The sequence below is a fragment of the Daphnia pulicaria genome, chromosome 8 (genome assembly GCF_021234035.1).
Source record: "Daphnia pulicaria isolate SC F1-1A chromosome 8, SC_F0-13Bv2, whole genome shotgun sequence".
Taxonomy (NCBI): domain Eukaryota; kingdom Metazoa; phylum Arthropoda; class Branchiopoda; order Diplostraca; family Daphniidae; genus Daphnia; species Daphnia pulicaria.
In genome coordinates, this window is record NC_060920.1 from 6,661,099 (window position 1) to 6,677,470 (window position 16,372).

A 16,372-nucleotide genomic window follows, 5' to 3' on the forward strand; every position below is an offset into this window, starting at 1 on the left:
TAAAATTATAACCGAGGATTCTTTTTTTAAAAGAAGATTTAAAAAAAAACTACCATAGGAGCACCAAAATTATTGACCAAGGAAATTTGACTAATGATGAGGAGAATTAAAGTAAAATAATCAAGTTTACGAGTCGTAAACTTATTCTTATTTATGGAAAAGATTTTTGAATGCATGTAAACGCAACAGAATTGAATTATTTAGTAATTTACTAAAAATCTGTTTTTATAAATCTATAATTTTTGATAATTTAAGAATTTTATCTGGCAAATTGGCAATGCTAATTGGCAATGCCAACATAGCCAATATGGCAACACCGGCACCCAGGTAGCCATTTTTGTTTGATTCAATAAAATTTTCGAACTCTCAGCAGAAAGTAATTTAAAATTTTCTAGTTACTTGATCCTATACCTATTACCTGTTACTATTTTTGTGTTATTAGTTTATTGTTAAAGTGAAAAGGAGAAAGGAACAGTTTTAGAATTTTATCAAATATCAAGCAAAAAAGGAAGGAAAAGTATTAGTATAAATTAAACAAGCAGTTAGTGTTTGGTGCCACTTGTCATACTGTGTATAAGCATAAAAAATTGTTTTACCAAAAATATGACATAGTCTAACATGTCAGATGTACAGGTTTGGTATAGTTTTTGTAAGCTTCTCTAAGAAAATTGTACCACGCTGAACCAGGGAAAAATCAATACCACACTCAGGGTCATTGACAAATGTTTTCTTGTATAATTGTGCAGTATTCAATGAAAAAATATGTTTGGTAACATTTTCTTGAATTAGCCTAAAGTAGTAGGCTACATGTTTTTTTTTTTTTTAATTTTACCCAAAAATTGTTGAGGAAAATTGTTGAGGAAAATGTAAGGTAGAAGACCTTAGTGATCAGTGATAACTAGCCTTAAATGATGTGTATAACATTTAAGACATTATAACAATTAGTTGTGCACAGTGCACTAATATTTTTTGGGGTGTAAACAACATTATACACAACATGCATTTTCTGAACTTGACATACCTTTTCTTTTTAGGAAGGACACCTACACCTGCATCTTGTGTCTATATGAGACAACAAGGCGTGATTGTTAAAAGAAACTTGCGTCATTGGTACCCCAAAAAATAAAGACATCGATGCTGAGAAATCCACCGAGGAAATATTCCATCTTTACACGGTAGCACATTTCCATTTTTTATGATCATACGTAAAGTAAAATTGTTTACGTATTACATTTTTACCCCCCGTCCCATCTATCGGCTCATCTATCGAAAAATTCTAAGAGAAGAGATAAAAAGGCGGAACTCGGAAACAAAAGGCGTTAATATCCAATGTGTCGGTTAAAAAAGTACAGCATTAACGCCGATTTAACGAAGTAGATGAAACCGAAGGCTTCACCTGGGCGTTGAAATGAGCTTTAGTAGTAGACTAGTAGTTACGACAAATTTGCGGAGGAGGAACACATAAAAACTCTTTACAACTTGGAAGTGAACGACGTTCAGAATATTAGCTAAGACATTAAGCTAGGACGCAAACTGATTTAACTGAGCAAAGTCTTTCGCAAATTCTTTTCTAACGAAGGTTTAAACTAAATAATGAAATATTTACTAGTTTATTATTACCAGCCTGGTGGTAACGCAGTTTATCTAAAAAAAAAATATTTTTTTAAGTATATCGATTGCGTAAACCATTATTACAAAAATCTTCCATTAGTACCATAACAGAAAATAAGTTTTTGTTTTTTATTTATTGTCCAGTACGGGCATTCGTTAAAAATCATAGCCTAGCCATATATTACATTGGCAAAAATGTCCAGAGATTTTATCTTGTTAAGTAAGGTTGCGCTGGAGCTGTTTCTTTTGAATTGCCTATTTAGTTATTAATCTACCTGTTATATGAGTGTACGCACTCTCCTTTTCCGACAAAATCCATTCCCTACGGCGTTGCTTGATAAAGGTCATCTGACCCCTGATGTATAATTCGAACCCATACTCTGATACCCCTTGAATGCATTTGCTGGTGCCACTTGATCTTTAGGAACAAGGTCACATACCTCGGCTTGGGGTGGACTTTGGAGACAAAATGGGGGGAGTTTAAAATCGAAGATTCTCAAACGATCCCCTCAAGTCCTAGTGTCACTTGCCTTGTGAGTTCTGAGTGAGGTAGTGTTGTGATTCATCGATTGGAAGTGACTTTGATTTCAAGACTGGTTTATCTGAGCTCAAATGAGCATGCTAGAAGCTAACGATTCAATGTGACGTGTTTTTTTTATTTATCAGGAACTCTTTTCAGCTACCAACTCCTATATATGGTGAGCTACTTATTATATTGTTCTTTTTACCGATAAAGTAGTTGTGTAAAAAGTCTGTTTGAGCTGGTCATCAATGTTTATTGAGTCAGTGGTTTGACCACAGAGTGATAAACAACACTATTTGGGGAATTCCTTTATTGCTTAAACTTTATCCAGCAGTCGCGATGTACTTTTTGAAAGACGATCTTAAACCAGTTCCATCAAAGTAGATGTTGTGCGATTATAATTCTCACTGCAACTGCACTGCAAACTGTTAATTTTACTTCATTTCACTTCTGATATGAAATGAAAAGTAGTCATTGAAATCGCTAATTCTTGTAGACCATGGCCCAGCCCGATATATTAGTTGAAGTGGACATAAACGAAAAGCTGCAACCCATACAGAAAAAAGCATTTTTTTGTACACTATGCGACTACAGTACGGATTATCGCAGCAATTTGACAGTTCACCAGGTGAACATACACAATAAGAGAACCGGCACCCTCGAGTGTTGCGATATTCTTTTTTCGGACAAAGAAGCATATCAACAGCATGTGACAAAATTTCACCCTCGAAGGTACTTAAATTAACTTATGCGTTTTGGCCAACCGTGATTACCGTTAATCACAATTTATTTCTCTCTGCCTCCCTTCAGATATCGGTGCAAAATCTGTGATCAGAGATTTTTCAACTCCTCCAAGCTTCGACAGCACGAAAAATCATGTGCCAAAGTCAAGAATTTCACCTGCAACATTTGTGACTACACTACTTTAAGTCGAAAGGCGCTCCAGGAGCACAATCTAAAGGTTCACCAAACTGAGAGGAATCCGGATCTGAAGCCGTCCTCTTCTTCATTAAAAATTCCTTTCAAGATCAAATTGCACAAATGCACCGACTGTTCGTTCAAAACAAAATGGCCGAATAGTTTCAAACGGCACATGGACTCTGGGCACAAGATAATTTACAATTGTTGTGACAGTCGTTTTTCAAGCAAAAAGCTATTGTACCAGCACAAATTAGCTTTTCACGCGAAAAAGTAATAATCGAATAATATTCAATAATTTTGAAATGTTTCCCTACTAAGCACTTCAAATAATTTTCAGGTTCTCGTGTTCAAACTGCGCAAAAAAATTTAGCAGTCTTTTACTTCTGCAACGCCACCAGATCACACATTTTGATCAGCAGACATTCAAGTGCAATTTCTGCGATTACGTCAGCTTATGGAATTCAACTTTGAATTCACACATAGCAAAGAAACATCCAGACATCTCTACCTCATCGTTGTTGGAAGGCCAGCCAGACCAGCGCAGCCACTTGCCCGTCAACGATGATGTTTCTGATGAATGTGGTTCTTCTACAGAGAACGAAGCTGCTTCTGCTGTTTCATCGGTTCGATTGCTCCAGACGCCACGAAAGCAAGAGCCTGACAAAAAAGCTGAATTCAACAATGAAGATAAACTAGCTACGGCAAGTAGGAAGCAGTATAGTAGGAAGCGTAATTCTGCCAACTCCATTGACGGTAAGGTTCACTATCGAATTTCGGTTCACCTTGGTACATTTTATATTCTATTTTATAGGTAAAGAGAACTTGGATCTTAGTGAGATATGCGATGCTAGTAAGAACGACGGCGGTGCTGTAGTTGAAGAGCAGCTAAATTTTCAAAAAAGAATAATCTTCATAAGGAGAAAAAGCCCGAGGAAAAAGCAAATGGATGCGAAATGTCCATCGACTTCGAAAGCCGATTCATCCATCCCATCTTTGTTGGATCGGTCACCTTCTCTTACCGATCGTCATTCCATTGAGTCGGCTTCTCGCAACGGTACATCATATTTTTCAAATTTCATCAACATTTTGGAACAATTTTTTGTTTTTATACAGATTCCAATTGCGAAATTGTTGATAATTCCAACCGTCTGTTACTTTTGGATTCTGATTCCGATGAAGAAGCCAATCCTTCGGTTTTACAAACATCATCGGTAATTGTTTAGTTGATAAAAAACTATAAAAAGACGAGTAGATAACGCTAGAGGGGATGAAATTAACATATATTAATGTGAAACCCATTTTTGCTATGATGGTTATGTATTCCTCAATAGTTATTTCTATTTAAGCAATAGATTTTGCCCGCACTTGACTTCTTTTAAGTTAAGATGCGTTGCTCGTATAAATGTGTGTTTAATAAAAAACATTTAATTGTGGCATTCTGGTAGGTTATGAATGAATCTCAACCCCTTCAAGCTGATTTGAAAGGAGAGGAAGGGAATTCACCGAAGAAGGCTACTATATATTCCTGCACGCAGTGTCATTATACTACGATATGGCGCGCGTCTCTGAAGCGGCACATGAAGGTGCACAAAAGTGAAAAAATTAACAGTACACCAACAAAATTGTTGTTGACCCCGGCGCCCCAACCAAAATTATCATCTAAATCGGTACAAGGAACAATGATAAGTTGTTCTCTTTGTCCATACACCACGAAATGGCCAGGAAATCTACAATCGCACGTTGCCAAGATACACGGTGTAAAGAAGTAAATGAAAGCTTAGATTTTACCTATAAATTTTCTCTAATTGTACGTTTTGAATCCGTCTGCTATTTAGATTTAAATGTTCAGTCTGTCCTCAAGAATTTAACAGCCCATACATCCTCAGATATCACCAGGCTGTCCATTCTGAAAATGACCTATTCAGATGTAGCATTTGTGAATTTACCACTTCACGTAAAGGTTATCTCAAGATACACGTGGCTAAGAAACACAAACGCAAAGACCAGCATTCGCTGACATTGCCGATGGACCGGGATCCTATGGAGTCATCGATCCTCAAAAATTCTGTTGGCCAACTTCAACCTGCACTAAACTGGGTGGTAGATAACCTGCCGCTCAACCAGACTGAAAACGAAATAAGTCTGAATGGAGAAAGCTATGTTGATAGGTCTATTTTGGAATCCGGTCACTCTTTTTCACCTCAGTCCATTCCGTTACCACCGAGTGCAGTACGACGAAGTGGACGTCTGGGTATCGAGCAAGCAGCGTCTTCTAAGAAAGGTACAGTTTTAAACAATATACCTTTTGATAGTGACTAGACTTGTGAAATTATTATTTTTATTATTTATAGCTTCTAATTGCCAGCTATTCCCTCCTGGGTCGAAAATGGCGATAAGCCCAATCCATGACGAAGCCCGTCAATTAAGAGCACAAATATCGCTAGCAATGACCGTGTCGGCTGTACTGCCTCTTCTCCAACGTTTATTAGAAATGTCGTGTTACCTCGCAAACCTAATTCGTGAATCAACGGAGGCCGATTTCCGTTGTCACTCCATCGAATCCTTCGAATACGTATGGAACACTACCAAAATAGCTGTTGTCCGTTGGGAAGATCTGAAAGGCTTGACGAATCAAGACACTTCACTAAATGCTGTCCGGTACGCCTACGGAACACTCCCTCTGTTTAGCAACTGGGAGAAGCTTGATCACCTCGAAATGTTGGGAAACGTCATTCTCTTAATCATAAACACCGTGAAAAATTCGCAATCTCTATCGCCGAATAGTGAGTCACTATTAAATTGTTCTATACTAAATTTTTCGTATGGCTCATTGCCTAAAAACATTATTCAAGCTAAAAATAAATTAAAAATTTTTTAATGGGATTTTTTCGTTGTTTTAGATTCTGAGTTCAGATTTCTGAACACAAATTTATCCTTTCAAAGAACAACGAATGCTTCATGCCGATCATCTAACAATGAATCAACATCGACGAATCAAGTTGAGAAGCGAAATGTCGCTTCTGTGGCAGAAGGGATATTGACAAAGGCAGCAAATGTTTCGGCCGTCGATCCGTCGAAAGAGAATAATGTGGCCAATTTGAAAGAATTTTGTCGATTGGCCAACATAGCGATGTGGCAAAACACGAAATGCCGAACAAGAAATGGCTGTAGGGATGATAATGGTGACTACCATAGCATGTATCGTTATGGAATTGGGTAAAGCACTGTTTTTGTTTTGTTTTTTTAAGTTTATCAGCATTCGATTCATCATTATCATTTGTTCTTTGCTAATTAGGAAAATTCTTGGTCTTTATTGCCCAGCTGATGTAACACATCTCAAGTGCTGTGGGAAGGTGTTTGATCTCCGCGAAATGAAAACTCATGTGATTCAATACCATAAAACTGGCCAACCTGGACGAACGAAACCATCTATTTCGCCTGCCTAGATCCACGTTCTGCTAACTAATATTAACATACTGACTTAATTGTTTTATTTTTCCCGCGAAAGTGTGATTTTCATTCGTAATTTAATTTTAACCAGCATGAACATGAACCATGTCCATGTAGAATTACCATTTTAGAACGACCTCATCAATAAATTACTCCTCAGAATTTTTCTTATACTCTGTGGATTTATTTCTCTGAGCTTATGTTTTCAATTTTTTTAATTCAAAATTTCAATTTTCGAACCGGAAAATAATTTTTGCAATAATATTTATCAGGCAGTGCTGCATCTTGTTTATTTCTATTGAATATCGTCTGCTTGTTTTCAATACTCAATTCAAATAAAAAATTAAGCAAAAGAAGCAAGTGAAAATCTAGGCTTTATTTTGGTTGCCACCGTTACGGACTTTTCCTCTGCTAGACTGCGTCAACCCGTAACGATAGCAACCAGCGAAAGCCCAGATTTTCACAGACTTCGCTACTCTTCCGCCTCTGGTGGCAGAAAAAGGAACGAATCCTTCCCCTGAGGCAGATATCATCATCGCCTCAAAAATTTGCCCGACCAGCTCCTCCTCCATTCCTCCTTCATGTCGAAAGTGACTTACATATATTTATTAGAAGTTTAACGGTTTAACTCATAGCCTACGTAAGTCCCGGCCACTCAACGTACGTTCGCCCTGCAAAAGTTGGGGAAGTTTCCACCCACCCACCCAACCTAGCCAGAAGGCATGCTGTCCTTCTGACACAGCATTGCCAGTTTTGAAAGGGGATAGCCAAGGAAAGATTCGAATTCATACCTTAGCAATTTTTACAGGCTGAGTAAGCAATTAGTAGCCGAGTGGGTAGAGCGGTGGATTTCCATTAGAGAGGTATTAGGTTCAAACCTGTGCAGGTCTTTAATTTTAATTTTTAAGACTCTTTATCCATTTTTAATCATTTTTCCTTGTTTTTCCTATATTTTTAAAATGAAATGATGGAATGCCTAGATTCTGTAAAAAATGCGAGTTTTTTTTCATTTTAACCAAGGACTTTTCTTTGGCAAGGACTTAGAAAAAAAAAAAATTCAGATTGAGTTAAGTTCAAATTGTTATCATAATTTTTATTTGTTTTAACCTTTTTTTTTTAGGTACGCCAACTAAGTGTGACAAATGCCATTGCCACTGTGCTTGCAATTGTCATCGGATGTGTAAGGAATGCATCTGTGACTGTCACAGCCCTTAATTGAGGTAAGAATGTTTGGGTGTTTATTTAAAATTTTTATTAAATTTGTTTCCTGTTTTTCATTCAGGATATCAGCGACAGGGCGGGAAGGGGCCGGGCAAGAAAATTTTCAATTTTTTTCCCCTCATTGTTCCACTGCCCCCCCCCCTACATTTTTCAGTGTATTTTTACCTATGTTCAGCTTTCATGCCCCAACCGAATTAACAATAAACAAGATGAGTTCTTAATTTTAATCTTTAATTTAAAAAAAAAAATAGACGACATTCCGTCAAAATGGGGAAAAAATCTGTGAGAATAAAATGGCATCAAAGCTCTTTTAAATATATTTACCAAACCGTGAAATCAGTTGTTCATACAATTTTTTGCGAACTCTTGTTTTCATCACATTCTAAACATTACATAAATAAATTGAAACATGCAATACTTAATATCCAAACGCGTGTTACACTAATGTCGCCTTTAATTCAGCCATCCATCATTCGTGTTCCACATTTTGGTCCCCCAACTTCAGATGGCCAGGATTCCGAAGCATTCATCCTTTTGTAACTGCCACTGCGGTCATGAAACTCAGACGGCGTGTTACAAGAATCCTCTGACAATCAAATGTAAGTTACCCAAAGAAGTCACTCTACCCGGTTGCGGCCATAAAGTTGAAATCCACAATTGATAGCGACAATTGTTGAATTATTTTGACGAAATGTCGTCTATTTTTAAATAAATAAAAAATAACAATTAAGAAATTATCCTGTTTATTTTTGCGGCATGAAAGCCAAACCAAAGCCAAACATACTGAAAAACTGAAAAATGTAGGGGGGGGGGGGGGGCAGTGGAACGCTGAGGGAAAAACTGAAAAATTTCTGTCCCGGCCCTTCCCGCCCTGCCACTGGTCATCCCAGGAATTAAAAAAAGAAAACAAATGTAATAAAATTAAATAAAAAAACATTCTTACCTAAGGGCTGTGGCAGTCACAAATACACTCCATGCAAACGCGATGACAATTGCACACACATGCACATCCGCAACTGTCACATTTCTTAGCGGGAATCAAAAAAAAAGTTAAAACAAATAAACTCGAAAAAAAGTATAAAAACTTACACATTATTGGAGTCTTGCTTTGGTCAGGGGGTTTGGCAGCTTCATCATCCACCTCTTGTTGTTGTTGTGGCTCGGGAGCTTCCTCTTCATCTTCAGGCACGTTCAGTTGAACAAGAATTTCAACTTGTGGCTGTGGTCCTTGCTCTTCAATTGCACGTAGGACAGCATTAAAGATGACGCCAAAATTCAGCCTCGTGCCTCTTATCCCTCTCTTGTTGGACCTTCTACGTTGCAATTATTTAAGCACGAACAAATTTGACATTATAACATAACTAACTATCTACTATTATAACTACATTGACAGGATCACAGGAAGGACGCCACGCGAAAACAGCGTGTGGTGGTGATGGTAAGGAGGGGTAAGAAAGGAGAGAAGGAGAAAGGAAAACACAAAAGGTACAAAAAACAAACAAAAACAACAACAGAAATGAAAACAAACAAAACTCACCCTATTAGCGTGAATGTTTGTGTTTCAATTTACAGAGCGTTAAAAGGCTAAGGCGTGCGTGTGCACGTGAGCAAATCAAATCATTAGTGATGTTCCGTTAACGAACGAAGGTCAGAATTCGTCCAATTCGTCCCGAGTCCACACCATTTTCTGTGGTGCGGCGCCCCTCGGGGCTCCAGCAGCTTTGAAACTCCTGGAACGATTCAAAAATCCAATCAGCTTCCAAGAAGGTAAATAGAAATGGCAAAGATTAATTTAGTTTGAAAGGTGCTTACTAATTTTGTAAATCTTATAGCAAAACGACTGAACTGAAATGTCGCCCGGAGTGATGATGAGTCCACTGGGCAACAAGAAATTGGGCTCTTGCGGCGCGCTGTTTTCCAGAACTCAGGCCAAGGTGATGGACCTGGAAACTGGCGAGAGGGCCTTGGGTCCCTACGAGGACGGAGAACTTTTCGTCACTGGCCCGCAAGTTATGAAGGGCTACTACAAAAACCAAAAAGCCACCGACGAGATGATCGGAGCTGACGGATGGCTCCGCACTGGCGAGGTCGGCCACTACGACGAAGACGGTCACTTTTTCATCGTTGACCGGCTCAAGGAGCTCATCAAAGTGAAAGCCTTCCAGGTACATTAACAACGACGTTACCTATAAAATGTCCTATTCAATTGGTATTTACAATTAATATTGAAATTAGGTAGCTCCTGCTGGACTGGAAGAAATACTTACCACACATCCGGCTATCAAGGAGGCAGCTGTCATTAACCTATTTAGACAAATCATAAAGACTTCAACATGCTTACCAAGTCGTCAAATAGGAATGGCTAATTGACGATGACTTTTTTGTTGTAAAGATGATTGCAACAAAAGAGACAGGCGTGTGTCAATTACACACACATGGGAAAGCGCGTGACCCTAAAAATAGCAACAAGGAGCTACGTGACGAAAAGAAAGAGTAAAAATCGTCTTAGGGGATCCGTGCGCCGTATTTATAAAACAACAGATGATGTACACGCGTGAGCGCGCTTTCCGAGTACACGCGGTGACAAATAAAAATATAAAGAAAACCCTGAACCAGCTCATTGGCAAACAAAGTGATCATGTGACATTGTTTGAGCAAAAATCTTGACGCATAGCTATACTAAAGACAAGGGAGGGAAAGTTAGAAAACAGTTAGACCTTGTGCCGTCATGAAATCAACAGTCGGGCAGTTGGATTTAGTCCGTGAAGCAGCACCTCAAATAACCCGTGAACGTGAATTCAAATTTACATTTAAGAGTTAAAAGTGCATCTACATCATGAATCGGCCTGCAGTTGTTACCCAAATGGTCGACGCAATCAAAGAAGGATTTGAAACACTCGGACCCACTGATAACGATAAGTAATGATTAGTAAATTCGTCTAGTAAAATGCAGCTCTTTTTCACCTGGATTAACTCATTGAATTTTACAGATTCTTTGGCCAATACGTCGCCCTATTTCTTACCAATCATTCACTATTTATGAGCGAGACTGGGCTAAGTCAATCATACGAAATCGGAGAGGAATGTTTCTTACTCAACATTTTGGCGACGGAACAGCTGGAACGAAAAGTGTCCGTCTGTCGCCAATTACTCGCTGTGGCCAATATTATTGAGCCCAGGTCTGACTCGAATCAGAGGCGAGTTAAATCATCTAGCTACAGTTTTGATACAAACGCCCTGGTTCATTAAACCCACTAAATTTCCTTAAAATATCAGGAGTAACATTGTACGAAATGCACGCCCCGATGTTGCTGCTAGCAGAACGGACTTTCAAGGCCGGCCATTGCACATTTACTAATTTCAAAAAAAGGCTTGAAGCAGTTCGGACCATTTTGACTGAAGCAACAGAAATCTTTGCCCAGGTGGAAAATCATACTGCGACTGAGGAAGCCATGAGTGTGGCAGCTGATCAAGCTCTAGTGCAAATTCAGGGTTGGATTGCCTATGTATTTGATAACACCTGAATGTCAGGTGTCATGGCTGTTGAGCATGCTATACTTCAAAATGAGCTTATAATGAGATTGCCTTATGTTTTGTATGTCAAATATACTCAGCATTTGATTTTTTGGGCCTGTCTTTTGAAATTGAATTTCCGTTACTCAATTGGATTTACCTTTAACTTTAAAGCACTGGTGGTGTACATGCTGTTCATCCATCTGCTAATAGCGCCCTGGCAAGAATCAAATCAAAAATAAGAAAAATTTAGGTTTACAACAGAGAAAAACAAAAAATTATATGAACAGCATGGGGAAAAGATGACATAAATTAGAACGGAACAAGGTTGGGAAAACCCCTTCACTCCAGCGACCGCGTTGCTAAGCATTTTGGAGATTTGCATATTTAATCATCTATTTATGTTATAAACATAATAATTCAAAATACTGCGTGATATATTCATTATTGGTATTGGTATTGGTAGGATTAGGTACATCTGCTATTTAGCAGACATCTGGTCTTCAACTTTAGATGACCTTCTTGCACCGACGAGATATTTTTTTTTTTTTTTTTTTTTTTCTATTGATTTTTTGAGCGATGGCGTGAGTAGTGTAAGTGTTGTATTGTGCGGAAGAAGCCCAAGGGAGGGGGATGGAAGTACCATCATTGTGTACGTTTTTACTAGAGCTAAGCTAGTCCGGCTGCGGCTGTGTAGGAAGAGATCTGTATTGTATGTGTAGTGGTAGTGCCCGGGTATGGGAGCAACTATGCTCACCAGGAGAGTCGAACTCAGGTCTCCGGTGCCCCCGATCACCAAGCGACGCCTTATCCGACTCACCTACCCGCCCCCCATATATTCATTATTACCAATACCGAATCGTTTTGTTTACTTTTTTACCTACTTTGTTTTCAACGGAGCCTGACTTCACAATTGTAAAGGGACCGGAATGAGAAATTTAGTTGGACCGTTCCCTTCTTCTGAGTCTTTTCAATTTGATTTGATGACAAAGGTTTGAGTTGGACCGTTCCCATTGATTAGCTATAAAACACACATTTTCCTCCTTCATCCTTATTACCTTACAAAAATATCAATGTCTATGAACAAAAAACAGCAGTTAATATTTGTTATGGTTACAGGCTATATTTTTTATGCTGGAGGGGGATTGGCAACTTACTCTATTCAAGTCCTCCACTGGTTTCCCTTGAAATTTCAAATCAGCCGGGGCCAGAATTGCTGGGATTTCGGCTGCTAATGATGAAGGGAGGGCATTAGCCGCTAGATGGCGCGACAAAAAGCGTCATGGCCGCTTTAACACGGCAGTGTCCCATCTCCTTATCTCTGGTGGAGAGCGCGTGGTGTTGCTGATTAGCACTTGACCCCGGAATTTAAAGGGGATATAAGATGTTAAGAGACAACAACATTGAACTTCAAAATGTTCAAAGGAAAAAAGAGTTGATCTAAGATTTATTTACTGAGAATGAAATGGTTTCTGTAGGTTTGAGAACCGCATTTAATGAACATTTATTTGAAAAACCAGAACAAGATGCAAACACAGCTTTAACAGAGCTAGACAAAGGTAGTTAACATGTTTTAAACGGCTAGCTGACTATTTCCATGGTGAAATTTTATTTATATGTTAATGACAGCTTCCGATAATAATTATCCAAATCATTCACAAATTTTCAGGGTTACGCTCTGTGAGGCCATTATTTGTTTCCCTAGACTTTTTGAGAAGTACCCATTCCCGATTCTGATAAATTCTGCATTACTAAAGCTGGAAGAGGTCTTCAGGACAAGGTATGAATTTACGAGTGTTAATTTTTGTTTATCATTTCCAATCTATAAACCATTTGCCTTTCTTTAGAACAAATTTACCAAGACTGTGTTCTCATAGTCTGCCAGCAAAGTGAAAAGCATCTAGACAAGATCCTCAATGTGGATGAATTTGTAAAGAGAATATTCCCAGTTATTTATTCCAATTCAATTTCCAAGATCTAGTACTTTTGCAAATTATCATTGTTTTTTATTAATTAAATATTAATTCTGTTTTATGGTTAGATTGCAAGATCTCTGGACTCTGGCACTGAGAACTTCGGGAAGTATGGCAATTATCATTTCTGATCGGAAATCATTGCATTACAGCATTCGCGACAGTTTGGACAACACACAATATTCCCCTGTCGAGTTAGAGGCAGCCATCTACGCCGCATCCAAGTTTGCCGCACAGTCTCGAACCTTTTCCGTCAACATGTGCAGCAAAATTGTCGAGATGATTCAGGGACTGGTCACACCTGTAAATATCAAGCTCAAGCTCATCCCCATCTTGCAGTACATGCACCATGTTGCTCACTTGGCCGCCATGGTTCGACGTTTGTGCGCACAGCTCTTGCCCAGCTACCCTGCCCAATATTTCGTCTGTGTGACACTATACACACTGACGCTGCTGGCTAGTGAAACTCTGGTCAAAATCCCTCAGCAGCTACTCCTGCTTCTAGAATATTTGTGCGATTCCAGGACTGTCCAGGCTCAAGTTTTGTCTGACTTAAAATTTTGATTGTTAAAGGCGCTCATCCTCCATCATTGGCCTACTGCTAGATCAACCTCACCCCGAATTGCAGAGAAGAACGCTGGACTTTCTAGTAACCCGCTAGCCATGGCTGTTTTATCCTGCCAATTGTTTTATCCTCAAAGCTGGTAATTTAATTTTAAAATTCAAGATACCTTTTTGTCGATTTCACCCAGTATTTTGATTCCATAATTTTAGATACAAAGTTGCTCTTGATGGGGAATCAGTGTTGCTACAGTTGCGACCGGTCTGTTGCAGCGAAAGCAGTTCATCCAGCTACTTGTCCAACTATAGCAGTTATATCTAGCAAACAAGATTCTTGGTCGTCTTCAGTGCCCGATTTAAGCCAAGACGCTGCCCTAGCTGTCGAATCGCTCATATTGGGCCTCTGCTTGGCGGGAAAGACCGAAGAGAGGGAACTCAAGATTGCGTTGACATCAGCCGTCCAGCTGAGTCGTGTCGCCGGACCAGAAATCAGGGACACCATCATTGATTGCCTCACTCGCCTTTTGCTTCAATCTTCCGGTTCCACGTTAGTCCTGCTGTGCCAGGCCCTGGCTGCCATCGGAGACACCCAACCGTCCGTCATTGTACCAGCATTGGTTGACATCATGTCAATGCTCAAGAAACTCACCGTTCAAAGCGATCAAGAGTTGTTGGCAATTCCTTTGTTGTGCGTTCTCATGTTCCAGACGCACGCCTCTCATTGTTGGTCTCAACAGGCCAGCGAAGTGGTCCACGAAGTCATCTTTAGGGTCAACTTGTGGGTGGCTTTCCGAATCGCCCGCTCTGCCACAAGGTATAATTCCTTGCTTTAAATGTTTTCAATCCAGTCAATAATTAATTTCTTATTTGGTTCTTATAAGATACGGTCACCATTCCATTGCCCACAATATACTGGATCCCTTGCTGGGTCACATTTTGACAAAGCATCTCTACTTTTGGATTCAAGGATTGCGCGATTTCACCCTGGCCGAATCTCACCTGAGTTGCGGCACTGGATCCGATGCTGTAGCCGTTGAAAGATTAGTGTTGGCCTCGAAGCTTTATCTGCAAGGATTGTCTTCACTGAAGGCAGCCACCAGCCCCGTTCTTCAGTTTCAAGCCGAATTCGGCCGATTGCGAGTCGAATTCCTGTCGGCGTGCTCTCAACTTGTCCAGGCTTGTCGAACGCTTCAGACAGCCCCGCCGTCGGCCATCGCTCACGCCGTAGTGGCTGCCACCCGAGAGAGACGAACTGCAGCGCTGCGGTCGAATTACTCACCAGCTGAGGAAGTCGGTGTTGGTGCTCCGGCAGGTGGCCGAAGTCTGTCCAAGCTGGGACAGAGCGCCTTCGACGCCGACCAGGAGAGCCTCACGAATTTGCAGCTATAAAAACAGACGGCCTTGATCATGACCCAGACGGTCGAGTCCACCTACCTCCGGGCGTCTCAGCAAGGCGTTATGACTGTCGAAGACGATTTGCCCATGATCAACAAGACGGTGCAAGAAGATCACGTCGCTGTGCGGAGTATGGCCACTCGATGCGCTGAAGCTGTCCATCTCGTAAGACGTTTCCGCGATGGCAACCCTGATTTGAAACTTATTAATCACTTGGTATGATCCTTTTTCACATCCGTAACACTATTTAAAATCTAATTATTCTTCTTTAATCTGTTAGAACGTTGGATGCATCTTGGATTGCTTGAAGTTACTCATAGAAACACCTCTTTGCTTTCCGAGGTTCATGCTCCAGACTCTGCAGACCACTTCCATCAAGGTAAAGTGAATGATTTATAAGATTAGTGAATTGATAATTGAACTTCATTTTGTATATACCCTAAACAGTTGGCGGTGAGCCCTCAGCCGAGAGTAGCCGGAGAGGCGATAACGACAACCATTGGCTCGCAGTTGGCCGTTAAAGTGGTAGGTATTGTCCAGGTTACTTCCAGCCCGCGATATTTTGTACGGAGAGTACGTCCGAGTCGTTCAAGTGACAATACAATCGAATCCTACTACCCGACAGTCGGATCGGATGACAAGGTATAGAACCGGTTGCCACTCGCGCCAACGGGAGAAAAATAAAAATAACGAAACAACGCAACAACAACAACAACCCGCCAGGTGGCAGTTATCGGTCCGTGACCGAGCCCGAGTGAAATTTCTTTTCGGCGTGCACACATGGTAGAAACGGAATGAAAGAAATGGAAAAAGCCAAATAATAGAAAAGGGAACCAAATAAAACAAGATTAGGCGATTGAGTCAGCGAGGAGGAGAGAGAGAGAGAAATGTTACTCGCTGGCCGAGTTCATCGAGGAGTACGGCATTGTCAACGGCATTTATCGATTGTCGGGTCACCTCCAACATCCAAAAGCTCAGATGAATTGCCGTCAATTGCCTTTTCTTTCTGTTTTAACTTCCGGCTCCGTTTCGTTTTAACTAGCCTACCCCGCAATTTACCCATTTGGCGAGGAGGAGCGCCTCCAGATGGATTGTGTTTGCGGAGAGATTGGGCAGGGAGGGAAATCTCGACGGTGAAGAATGGTAAACATGTCCGATAAGAAAGAAACCTGTTTCTCGACATGCTGATGACCTGATAGCGTGT

At 40.2% G+C, this 16,372-nt stretch overlaps 6 protein-coding genes across 8 annotated transcripts; all 6 read left to right on the forward strand.

The window, feature by feature from the left end:
- Positions 1-291: 291 nt before the first annotated feature.
- LOC124311822 (zinc finger protein 91-like) lies at positions 292-6,667 on the forward strand. 3 transcript variants are annotated; one of them, XM_046776182.1, is made up of 13 exons: positions 292-376; positions 1,035-1,175; positions 2,278-2,309; positions 2,631-2,866; positions 2,945-3,325; positions 3,393-3,808; positions 3,867-4,109; positions 4,169-4,266; positions 4,501-4,820; positions 4,891-5,336; positions 5,407-5,838; positions 5,956-6,271; positions 6,351-6,667. In XM_046776182.1, the coding sequence occupies exons 3-13, from the start codon at positions 2,307-2,309 to the stop codon at positions 6,499-6,501; spliced, it is 3,042 nt and encodes a 1,013-aa protein (XP_046632138.1). In that variant the 5' UTR covers positions 292-376; positions 1,035-1,175; positions 2,278-2,306; the 3' UTR covers positions 6,502-6,667. The 3 variants fall into 3 exon arrangements, with proteins under 3 accessions (XP_046632138.1, XP_046632137.1, XP_046632140.1); XM_046776181.1 differs by lacking the exon at positions 292-376 and adding an exon at positions 421-633; XM_046776184.1 differs by lacking the exons at positions 292-376; positions 2,278-2,309 and adding an exon at positions 421-633.
- Positions 6,668-9,377: 2,710 nt separating this feature from the next.
- Positions 9,378-10,096, forward strand: LOC124311907 (probable 4-coumarate--CoA ligase 3). The gene is made up of 3 exons (XM_046776275.1): positions 9,378-9,493; positions 9,559-9,891; positions 9,962-10,096. Exons 2-3 carry the CDS (start codon positions 9,577-9,579, stop codon positions 10,094-10,096), a joined length of 450 nt encoding a protein of 149 aa, XP_046632231.1. The 5' UTR covers positions 9,378-9,493; positions 9,559-9,576.
- On the forward strand, positions 10,034-11,339 carry LOC124311845. Its single transcript, XM_046776223.1, has 3 exons — positions 10,034-10,645; positions 10,717-10,923; positions 11,003-11,339. The coding sequence occupies exons 1-3, from the start codon at positions 10,563-10,565 to the stop codon at positions 11,082-11,084; spliced, it is 372 nt and encodes a 123-aa protein (XP_046632179.1). The 5' UTR covers positions 10,034-10,562; the 3' UTR covers positions 11,085-11,339.
- A 1,849-nt stretch (positions 11,340-13,188) lies between these two features.
- Positions 13,189-13,896, forward strand: LOC124311843 (integrator complex subunit 7-like). The gene has a single exon (XM_046776221.1). It carries the CDS (start codon positions 13,273-13,275, stop codon positions 13,774-13,776), a length of 504 nt encoding a protein of 167 aa, XP_046632177.1. The 5' UTR covers positions 13,189-13,272; the 3' UTR covers positions 13,777-13,896.
- Positions 13,876-15,162, forward strand: LOC124311908 (integrator complex subunit 7-like). The gene is made up of 3 exons (XM_046776276.1): positions 13,876-13,916; positions 14,027-14,587; positions 14,655-15,162. Exons 1-3 carry the CDS (start codon positions 13,876-13,878, stop codon positions 15,160-15,162), a joined length of 1,110 nt encoding a protein of 369 aa, XP_046632232.1.
- Positions 14,836-15,941, forward strand: LOC124311842 (integrator complex subunit 7-like). Its single transcript, XM_046776220.1, has 3 exons — positions 14,836-15,384; positions 15,449-15,547; positions 15,616-15,941. The coding sequence occupies exons 1-3, from the start codon at positions 15,181-15,183 to the stop codon at positions 15,814-15,816; spliced, it is 504 nt and encodes a 167-aa protein (XP_046632176.1). The 5' UTR covers positions 14,836-15,180; the 3' UTR covers positions 15,817-15,941.
- The last annotated feature ends 431 nt before the right edge of the window (positions 15,942-16,372 follow it).